The sequence below is a fragment of the Zea mays genome, chromosome 2 (genome assembly GCF_902167145.1).
Source record: "Zea mays cultivar B73 chromosome 2, Zm-B73-REFERENCE-NAM-5.0, whole genome shotgun sequence".
NCBI classification, from domain to species: domain Eukaryota; kingdom Viridiplantae; phylum Streptophyta; class Magnoliopsida; order Poales; family Poaceae; genus Zea; species Zea mays.
This window is the reverse complement of record NC_050097.1, coordinates 134,939,482-134,951,186: the sequence shown is the minus strand read 5'-3', so window position 1 is coordinate 134,951,186 and position 11,705 is coordinate 134,939,482. Positions and strand designations below refer to the sequence as shown.

The 11,705-nt window shown below is 44.1% G+C and overlaps 1 protein-coding gene across 1 annotated transcript; it reads right to left on the bottom strand.

Moving 5' to 3' along the window:
• Positions 1 to 1,341: 1,341 nt before the first annotated feature.
• On the bottom strand, positions 1,342 to 7,136 carry LOC100501682 (uncharacterized). The gene is made up of 3 exons (NM_001368228.1): positions 6,869 to 7,136; positions 2,690 to 3,199; positions 1,342 to 2,602 (listed from the first exon to the last, which is right to left on the bottom strand). Exons 1-3 carry the CDS (start codon positions 7,119 to 7,121, stop codon positions 1,374 to 1,376), a joined length of 1,992 nt encoding a protein of 663 aa, NP_001355157.1. The 5' UTR covers positions 7,122 to 7,136; the 3' UTR covers positions 1,342 to 1,373.
• Positions 7,137 to 11,705: the final 4,569 nt, after the last annotated feature.

Genomic DNA, 11,705 nt, shown 5'->3' with positions numbered 1-11,705 from the left:
TCAAGATTTTTCAAAGAAAGTTGGCTCTCAAAGGTACACTCGATCACTCAATGTGTATCCTCACTTTTGTATCCTTTCTTGGTATTGACCAAATCCCTATACTAAAGCTTATGTAGAGCTTTGGGTAAGTAGAAAATGGTGGCTACTTAGATTGCTTATTTTGCTAAGCCAAAGATCGGTCCAAAGAGTATATTATATCATAAACCTCTTTCCAACCTTGGAGTGAGTGCTTGTTATTTTAGTAAGCATCATCTCTTAGCCGTTGCATTCTTTATTTGTAAAGTAGATAAAAGTCTCACTTTTTCTTATTTCCTTGTTCTCCTACAATTTTAGGCATTTAAATAATGAAATATTTTTGAAGTACCTTAACTGATGTCAGCTAGGTGTGGAAGAAAATAGGGTTGTCTTACTTTTTGCACATAACTGACGTATGCTCATCTCATCCTCATTAATAATGATCAATGATGTTATGTGATATTCTAGAATTCAAAAATGTTGCTTTCCCTTCTGTTAAGAAATGCCATAGTGCTGGTTTGGCCTACTTGCATCTTCCATTAGTAGTTTCTCATATTGCGATTATGTATTAGTAATTCATTACATTCATATCAATTATGTTTGTGTTTTGCAAGCCAACTATCTATTTATTCAGTTAATTTACATCCTTGAAATTCTACCTATTTATTTTTCATTCTCAGCAGTCAGGATATGCTTCAATCTGTTTTTATTGCAAAGTTCACTTTTAATGGTAATGCAAACTAGGTTAAACTTGCCAGGCAGTACCATCTCCAGATCGAAGCAGACATGAGTTGCTCCTAAACAAAACTCCTCTTCCAACGGAGCACTAGCCGTTCTAAAGGTTAGCTGCATCTGCATTTCATTTGTTGTAACAGATAGCGTTGATTTAGTAACACTCTAATCTCTTTCTATAACAGTGCATGTTCATTAGAATTGATGGTAAGGATGTGGGTGTTTCCACCCCAAGGACACCAACGTATATGTACTTGTGGTAATTGTTGTGCATTAATAATTTGTGTGTCATCGCAATGTATTAGCATGTACCAAATTTTTTTCTCTAAAGAGGATATGGTGAGGCGGCAGCCCAAGTAGGGTGTAAATGGTACGGATACTATCAATTCGAATTTGATTCGTTTTGAAATCCGATACGTATTCGAGTCCGAGTATTTAGTATCTGATCCATATCTGATTTATATTTGTATACTCAAAGTTGGATTTTTAAAATGTCGATATTTATTCTAATCTTATCCGACATAACTCGATAATATATATCCGATCCGAATCTAAAGAGAAAAAAATATAAAAATAAATATGATTCAAAAAATATCCGTCTGTTTTGTTTTCGATCCGATTACAGCCTAAGAGGAAGTATCGATGGATCTCCCACCTAATAGAAACATGACTTCAAAACCAATAGGCACTAGCAAACTTAGAGCTGTAAACAGATATACATTGACTACGAAAGCGTTGGCGAACGGATACTGCCGTTTGATGTCGACATGCCTCCCTTTCCAGTGAAACCTCCAAATCGTGCGCAACCTCGTGTCAGGCCCCAGCCACTTCGCGATACGCACCTGCAAGATAAAGATGCACATGTATACAACTAGGAACCCGTAAGTTAGTGCCCTTGTTGTCGCCACGGAAAACAGAGCCGCCTGAAAGGCCAGCATCATGCAGACGAGCGACACCCACAGCAGGTGCAGCGCCGCCGCGAAGGTCTTCCACGAGCCGTCGGAGTGCGAAGACGCCTTCCCATAGACGAGCAGCGCCACCGCCAGCATGGACGTCGCCACGGCCCCGGTGTTCAAGAACAGGAAGGTCTTGAAGACAATCTCGTGCTTGAGGTTCGCCTTGCCGTCGTCTCCGTACCCACCGGGCAAGTTGAACCCGGCGGCGAACGCTGCAGCGACAATGAGGCCGGCCACCACCGCGAGGCTGTCGGACGTGTTCTGTATCCCCTTCCGCACCATGTCGCGGCCGCCCCACTGCTCCAGGCGGTCCTGCCTCTGCGGCCGGAGCCGTGCCCCGAAGGCGACTAACGCCACCACCAGGTTGATCGTGGCGAAGAAACCGGCGTTCGATCTGGCGGCGAGATCCAACGCCGTGTGACCGTCGTTGTTCAGAACGTCGGCACGCACCTTGCCCTCCCGTAGCAGGGCCTCCACGTCGCCGGTCGATCCCACCGCCACCGCGAGGTGGAGCGGCGTGTTCCCGTCCCTGTCCTGCGCGTCCAGGACGCCGCGCAGCATGGAGTTGCTGATAGCGAGCGACACCACCGAGGAGCGCCTCTCCCTGGCTGCTGCGTGGACGAAGGTACCGCCGTTACCGTCGCGGAGCTCGGCGGCGTCGGGATAGCTCCGTAGCATGTCCTTCACGACGCGGCGATGTCCCATCCGCGCCGCGACGTGAAGGGCCGACAGGCCGTCCGAGTCCTTCTTGTAAACTGTGCTTGGTGGTGAGGCACGCAGGATCGCCTTCACGATTGTGCGGTCGCCGTCGGACGAAGCGAAATGGAGCGGGCTGCTGCCGCCGCTGTCGACTTGGTCGGCCAGAGCTGGCCTCCATTCCAATAGCAGGTGAACCATTTCTGCAGGCAACACAAATATTAGCTCACTGCCTTTTCTTCGAGTAATCCTTATGAATGGAATAATGGTGAATCCAACAACCAACTTACCTGAGCTCTGGAAGACGGCAGCGTGCAGAGCATTCTGTGCGCCTGGCCCCAGCGATGATGCGTCCTTGCACGTGGTAATCGCTCTGACTGCTTGCACCGAGCCGCTGATTACTGCCAGGTACAGAGGCGACACGCCGGCGTTGTTCAGCTCGGCCGCCGGTTCTGCCGCCGCCGAGATCAGGACCTCCACCGCTGCACCGTGCCCGTGCCTCGCCGCCAGGTGCAGGGCCGTGTCCCCTGCCTCATTTTTGCATCCCAGAATGTTCACGCCACGATCCCTCGCCAGCTCGAAGAGAACAGCGACTGCCCTGACGTGCCCTGCCCTCGCCGCGGAATGCAGCGGCGTGTCCAGCGCCGAGTTCAGGCGATTGAGGAGGCCCTGGTCTGAGAACCTGAAGTAGAGCTCCCGGATCAGCTCGTGGTGCCCTTGCTCCGCAGCCACATGTAGAGCGGTGTTCCTCTCCGCTGTCAACTCAAGTATGTCGCACTGTCCGTGCATAATAGCAGTGCCTGAAACGCGAATAACAGCATCTCCATTAGAGCATCTCCAAAAGACTCTTTATTTTTTACTCTCTATTTGACTCTTTATTTGTCACTCTATAAAGATTAAACTATATATATAACATCTCATTTCAACAGACTCTCCAACATGCAAGTTAGCTTGGCTAGCGAGATTTGCTAGCCAAAATTGGCTAGCGAGGGAGTCAATTTAGAGAGCCGGATAGATTGTCAAGTTAAATGGCTAGCCTGTTGGAGAGATATTTTGCTATTAAGTAGCTAAAATTTAGCTTGACAAGCTATTTAGCTAATCTCTTGGAGATGCTCTTAGTCCTTTAAAAGCTCCGGATTTAACATGTTGCTAAATACATTGTGAAAAAACAATTTTACCTTCAACAATTTCCAATTCTTAGGTTATTATTTTTTTAAAAAAAAGTATACTAATTCAACTTTTCTAAATATTCTAGCAAATTTAAATTTGGTTTCATTTGTACAATAAAGTTCAATAATCATCATTCTTCTATTGATTTCTATTTTTATTCGGTATAAACCACGGTCATTTGTTCTCATGTACTTTTTTGAATGGTTACCTTTATACTTGTGAAACGAGGATAATAAATTCATCCTCTCCGTAACTTAATCATTCAAAATGCATCACTTTTACACCAGCGTGATTTAATATATGGTAGAAATGTGATTTCACGGTGGAATTGATGCACGAAATAGACTATTTTATTGAGAATGCAAAACAACTTTCCAAGTTTGAGAACTAAATAGGAATATTTAGAAAGTTGATATATATAGCGAGCTCATTTAAAAAACTATTGGAGCATGATTTTTGGTTAATAACACCCTAAATAGTGACTTAACAAATTTAAGTTATTCATATATATAGATTGTATATTATGAGCTTTGAGCTTTCAATAGCTGGGGAAGCTCTAGCCCAATGTTACCATACGGTTCAGCCGCACCAGGTCCTAGGCGTCTATAAAGGATCCCAGACCGCTAGGGTTCAGTTTTTTACGTCCACCACGACGCACGAGTGATGCCCCCCTCACACGGTGGCGGTAGTTCCTCGATGCACGCACGCGGCGGCAGTGACCGGCCTCCGAGGTGCGAGTGGTGATGGTGGCCCCAGGAAGTGCGAGCGGCTAGAGGCGCATGCGGTGCGGCAGCCAAACGCTCGCACGACGGCGGTGGCTCCCCGAGGTGCACATGACAGGCGATGGCCCCATGATGTGCGCACGATGCCGACTCCCTCCAACCTCCAACTACTCCTCGAGCTCCGACGAACCGGATGCCGTGCGACAACGTGGATCATCCAGTACAGGTTCGCCATCCGCGTGATGTCCTTCGATCCGGCGCGCCTCGGGCATCCTCCGGTGACGACATCCTCCGATCTGGCGACTTTGTGGCATCCTCCGGCAACGATCTCATCTAATCCATGTGTTATGATTTCTATGATTATTTTTTATGCCGACCACTGCAATATTTTATGCATTCCATTTGAGGATTTTATGATGATGAATATGACGTCTCTCATGCGGTTTGGTATTTTTATGGTAATAAAATTTATGCTATATCTGCCATTTTTACGCTCAAAGTTGATGATTTTTACATCATAAATGCAACGCATCTATGTTATCAACATCTCTAATATTGGCTCAGTTTTTACGGCCAAAACTAAGGATTTTACGCTCAAAACTGAAGATTTTTACGCTCAAACCTTGAGTGTGCCCACCAGTGAAACGCATGCCATATTTCTCACGTGAAGAGAAAAAAGAATCTCGTGATCTATGGTGTCCATAAATGCCACAAAATCAAATCCCATAATCAACTCACCTAATTAAATCCCTTAATCAACACTTCTAATCAAATCCCTTGATTTATGGGGGGCACATGGACGTGGGGGACTATTGGTTGGGAGCGAATCAACATCTACGCCATATATGCCATTATTTTCGCTCAAACATGAAGCTTTTTACGCTCAAACCTATTGTGCGTCCACCAGTGTCCCACATGCATATATTTCCGCATGCACAACAAAAGGGATTCACGTGATTTATGGTATCCAAAACTGTCATAAAAATCATCTTGTTGACCATTTATGATATCCTGGCCCCAGTGGATGGTGATATCATAGTCCAATGCTTAATAGAATTAATAGAGTGCTGATACCAACAAGGTGCATCTTCTTTTTTAGAAGTCTGTCTCGAAAGAACCTCGAGTTTAAGCGTGCTTGGCACAGAGCAATCTTGGGATGGGTGACTGACCGGTAAGTCTTCTTGGGTGCGCATGAGTGAGGATAAAGCGCGCACAAAAGACTCGTGTTGGCCTATGGGGATGGTTTATGATCCTAGATGGCTGCCAGGAGTAAGTACCACCGGTCTGGAAGTCGACGGGGTGTTACAAATGGTATCGGAGCCGATCCTCGCGGTTTCACGGGCGTGTGTGGGCTAGGGGTCTTGTCATATGGCGCATGACACATGTGGGCCTGGAGTGATCACATGACATGGCATATGACAACAAACACATATGTGGCCAAGAGGGGAGGTTTCTGGATAGGGGATGACCGACGAGGACGTCAGTCTTCAAGAGGGTGGATTGTGATATCCCAGCATAGTGGATGGTGATATCCTAGCCCAATGCTTAATAGAATTAATAGAGTACTCATACCAACAAGGTGCATCTTATTTTTTCGAAGCCTGTCTCGAAAGAACCTTAAGGTTAAGCGCGCTTAGCCCAGAGCAATCTTGGGATGGGTGACCGACCGAGAAGTCTTCTTGGATGCGCATGAGTAAGGATAAAGTGTGCACAAAACACTCGTGTTGGTCTGTAAAGATGATCTATAATCTTAGAGGGCTGCCAGAAGTAAGTACCACCGGTCTGAGAGTGGACGAGGTGTTACACCATTGTAACAACCTTTATGCTATATTTGCATTATTTATATGAAACTTGAGGATTTTACGCTTAAACATGGTGTGCACCCACAGTGTCCTATATGCATATTTCGCATGCATATCAATTTTTGGATATGCTATATTTTTTAGATCTACCATAATTTTCGATAATTTTTGGACCTTGCATAAAAATAGGACCCACATGCAAAGGAGACAAAAAAACAGGATTTTATACTATGTCTGACGATATTTTACGCTCAAATCTGGCATCACGTGCGTAACCGGTATAAAAACGTATCCCTAAAATTAAGCGCCGCATGATCTAAACGTGGGATGTGGGGTGGTACGATGGGTCAGTACGACCGTGGGTAGTGGGGAAGTGAATCGGCTAGGACGCTAGGAAGGGTCCAAATAACCCAACCATATATATATATACTGTTTAATATAAAAAATAAAGTCGTCACAAGTATTCTTACTTACTGTCTTCATACAACTTGCCGAAATTTCGTTTGTGGAGAACCGGGGATTATTAAGGTCTATTATACCCATTAGAGCAAATATTTAGATGAAAAAAATTTAGTAAGGCTGAATTTTCAGCTAATATGTCAGCTAGTTGGAGAAACTAATTGTCAATCTATCTAGGGGCGTTGCTCCGGTTAGAAAAGCATTTCTAATTAATTTCTTCCAGTCTTCTGTTTTTTTTTAAAAAAAGAGCGGGCGTCATTAATTTCGGTATACAAATGAATATGAACTCGGAAGCACAAAATAAAAAGGTTATTACCCTTAATACCCGGCGTGGTAGTGGCTTGACAATCTATTGCAACGGCGGGTTGTTCCAGAAGCAGCGCCGTGACGTCCGCTATCCGCCCTCTGTAGACGGCGAGATAGAGAGAAGGGCACATGTTGCCCACCAATCGCTCATGTTGACATTGTAGCGGCTGCATCGGTGGCGGCGTCGTCTCCGCGGCTTCCGGCGAGCTAGGCGAAGGACCGGCGAGCAGCAAGCTGGAGACTGACTGCATCGGTAGCTCCATCGCTGCGTCCAAGAGCCAGATATCGCTTGTGTATAAATACCGGAGAAACCCCGCCTCTGTATACCACGTATAATTCACATGCGCTAATACAGTTTTACATGTAGACAAGTCGACCACAATATTGGGCAACCCACGCGGTGTACGTTACCACTAAAAATTACTTTCTCCATTCCTTAGTATTAGTCACGTTCACCCTAGTTGACAATGGACGTGGAAATGTGAGTGATTTGACGCATGAACTGTACAAGACCGGTAAGTCACCTTACATATTCCATGGCGAAGGCTACTGATGCCAACCAACAGTGACGTACAATGTATATGCACTCCGTTTGAAAGAGGTGCATGATAAGGTAAGAAATAACAGAGAAAGAAAAAAGGAAAAAAATAAGAAAGTTATTATGGATATTTTATCATATATTTTTATTCACTGTGATAGGCTGTTCAAACAAATATTTTATCAAAATAAATCTATAGCTCCTCTTGTAAAACCACTAAAAACCCTTCACTATATTAAAAAAAAAACTGTTCCACTACAGGGATGAAGATTGTGCACAAAAATTCTCTCAGCTGTAGTTTTCCTTGCGTCTTCACTTTTTGGAGTCTTCTTGAGAGAAATAACGCGTGTTTGGTTAGCAAGCCAGAGTTCCTTGAATCTTCAACTTTGGGAGTCTTGAGTCTTCTGTTTTTGGAGTCTTCTTGGGAGAAATAACACGACCCTGCTAAGATTCTAGCGTACGACGTTGTTCATAAAATTGATTTATATACTTGTTGACATCTTTTTGGGCGTCAATCACTCAGGGGGTGTTTGGTTGCCCCTGCTAAAGTTTAACCCGGGTCACATCAAGCGTTTCACTTTCAAATAGGAGTATGAAATATAGACCCAACCAACTGGACTAGATTCGTCTCGTCTTTTAATCTTCGGCTGACAAATTAGTTTTATAATCCGACTACATTTAATACCCGGAACGGAGGTTCAAACATTCGATGTGATAGGGGCTAAAGTTTAGTTTGGGGTAACCAAACACCCCCTCAACACGAACCAACGGCGGTGCTCTCTGTATAGGGGCGGACGGTCCACGGCCAGGGGCCAGACGGTCCGCGGCCTGGCGCGAGGCTAGGTTTCCTGCCTGACGGCCGGACGGTCCGCGCGTGCGCAGGGGCGACGGAAGATCGCCGATGGCGCTTGGATCTCGCTCCCGGGAGGGACCCCGTCGGGGAGGAGAGATCCTAGGTGATGTCTAGGCTCGGGCAGACCGACCTAGACTCCTCTAATCGACATAGAGTCGAAGAGAAGCGGAGAATTTGAGGATTGAGAGGCTAAACTAGAACTAGACTAGAACTACTCCTAATTGTACACGAAATAAATGCGAAATAGAAGTGTTATTGATTCGATTGATCCTTACAAATCGGTCGTATACCTCTCTATTTATAGAGGAGCGGGGCTGGACCCTTTACAAACTAATTTCTGAGCTAATTCCGCGAATCTAGCTAACAACCATAGCACAAAACTCGAAACCCTAATCTGCTCTGCGCACGCGCGGATCGTCCGACCCACAGGCGCGGACCGTCCGCCGCTCAATTTAGTGCTCAACATATACCCGCTGCCTTTTGGTGGAGCTGAGCAAACCAACAACAACTAACTCGATATGATTACATCGGTTCTCTTAGGCATCTTGCCACATACTAGGATGGTACTGTTTGAGCAAACGCTCATTCAAAGCCTTGGTAAATCCTTGCCTTGTAATGTTTGTAGTAAATAGGCGTTACTAGACATTACCTGTTTTACTTTATAAGGACCCTCCCAGCTTGGCGACCATTTCCCAAACTTCCAGTCTTTATTCCTTAGAGGCAGAATGGTCTTCCACACCAGGTCCCCTAATTGAAATGACTTTGCTTTGACCTTCTTTGTAGGCCCTGGCTACCATGATCATGTCCTTTTCTATTGCTCCCAAAGCTATCACCATCTTGTCGGTCACCTCATCAATATTATCCATCATTGAATTATAATAATCAATGATGGTTAGATCATTTTGTCTGGCGAATCTGACAGCATTCAAACTTATTTCCACAGGCAACACTGCTTCCTGCCCACATACAAGCTCAAAAGGAGATACTTTAGTAGCACTATGTTTAGATATTCTATGAGCCCATAAAGCTTCGGACAAAATCTTATGCCAATGCTTAGGATTATTGGATATCTTCTTTTTTATCAAGTTAATCAACGTCCTATTACTAGACTCGGCCTGTCCATTGGCATGAGCATAATATGGAGATGAATTAAGCAACTTAATTCTATATAATTCAGCAAATTCACGTACCTCTTTTGACATAAAAGAAGTTCCTTGATCTGTAGTCAAAGTCTGGGGAATGTCGAATCTATGAATAATATGCTCAGTTATGAACTCAATTACCTCCTTGTGTGTCATGTTCTTCAGAGCAACTGCTTCAGTCCATTTGGTAAAGTAGTCAGTGGCAACTAACACGAACCGATGCCCCTTTGATGATGAAGGATGAATTTCTCCTATAAAGTCTAATCCCCATCCTCTGAAAGGCCAAGGCTTGATGATAGGATGTAATTCGGCTGCAAGGACCAACTGTAGGTCACCGAATTTTTGACACACTTGGCATCCTTTGTAGTACTTGAAACAATCAGCTATCATGTTAGGCCAATAAAAACCAGACCTTCGCAACAACCACTTCATCTTTGGAGCTGATTGATGGGTACCACAAATTCCTTCATGTACTTCGGCCATGGCTAATATAGCATCATCTAGACCCAAGCACTTAAGCAGGACGTCATTAAATGTTCGGTAGTAGAGTTCATCACTCATCAAAACATACTTGAAAGTTGTACGCTGAATGTTCTTATCTGTCCTGATATTGGGATTTCATAAATAATTAGTTATGGGCGTCCTCCAATCACTTGCATCGGCTTCATTATCAGCCAAATCAATTAGGAGAACTTTCCTGGTAACCCCGGACAGTCCGGAGTCTCTACTCGGACGGTCCGCGACCTAGGGAATTGGCCCTGCACCGGTTATCAGATTTTCAGTGTTGTGAAATCTCCCTCGCTTTATCTGATAACCTGATGCATCTCGTGCCAAATTGTTAGCTCTATGATTCTCAACTCTAGAGATATGCCGAATACTGAATTCGTCAAAAGAATGAATTATGCCCCAACATTTTTCAAGTAACTATTTAGAGTACCATCAAAACATTGATATTCTTCTAACACCTATTGGACGACCAGCTGAGAATCACCAAATGCCTTCACATGTTTTACTCCCATACAATTTAAAAGTTCCAAGCCGAACAAAAGGGCCTCATATTCGGCTTGATTGTTAGTGCAATAAGTTTTCAATCGGCTAGAGAAGTCGAAGGAGACATCACTTGGTGAAACAAGTACGATGCCAATTCCTTGTCCTTCATTGCAAACCGATCCATCAAAATATAAAGTCTAAGGAGTAATAGTGAGGTATGACATGTCTAGTTTATGAGTATCATTAATCCGATGTTCTACAATAAAATCCGCTACGACCTGGCCTCTCATAGATTTCAATGGTTCATAGGCCAAGTCATATTCTATGAGTGCATAAGCCCACTTACCAATTCTACCACTCATAATTGGGTGATGCAACATGTATTTGATCACATCGGCTTGACCAGAAACAGTGCAATGACTAGACAGTAAATAACATCTACACTTGGTGCCTGCATAAAACAAGCATAAGCATAACTTCTTAATAAAAGTGTACCTCGTTTCAGCATCCACCAACCTCCGACTTAGATATGTCACCACATGCTCCTTTCCTTCAGTTTCTTGTGTCAGAACAACCCTAATGACCTTATCTTCAACTGCAATGTATAATCGGAATGGTACTCCTGCTTGTGGTGCTTTTAATACGGGAGCCGAAGACAAGTATTTCTTAATGAGATCAAATGCTTTCTGCTGCTCTGCCCCCAAGCGAATTCGGCATTATTCTTAAGCCGAAGGATAGGGGTGAAGGCATCAATCTTCCCGGCTAGGTTAGAAATAAACCTTCGTAAATAATTCACCTTGCCGAGAAACTTCTGCACTTCGACCTTACAGGTAAGAGGTCCCACATTCTGAATAGACTTGATTCGGTCAGGGTCTATCTCTATACCATGTTCATGGATGACAAATCCTAAAAACTTATCAGACGACACTCCAAAAGGACATTTACGTGGGTTCATTTTCAAACCATACCGACGCATCTTATCAAAGGCTTTGCACAAATCAGCTAAATGAGAACTAAACTCAGTCAATTTTACTACAATATCATCAATATAGACTTCCACAGTGTTTCCCAACAGCTCGTGAAAGATCAAATTCATAGCCCTCTGATAAGTAGCACTGGCATTTTTTAGACCAAATGTCTTGACAACCCACTCAAATAAACCAATGAAGCCTGGACATATAAAGGCCGTTTTAGACGCATCTTCTTCGGCCATGAAAATCTGATTATATCCGGCATTACCATCAAGAAAGCTAATAATTCTATTTCCTGATGCATTATTGATTAATGTGTCGGTTGTGGGCATGGGATACTCATCTTTAGGAGT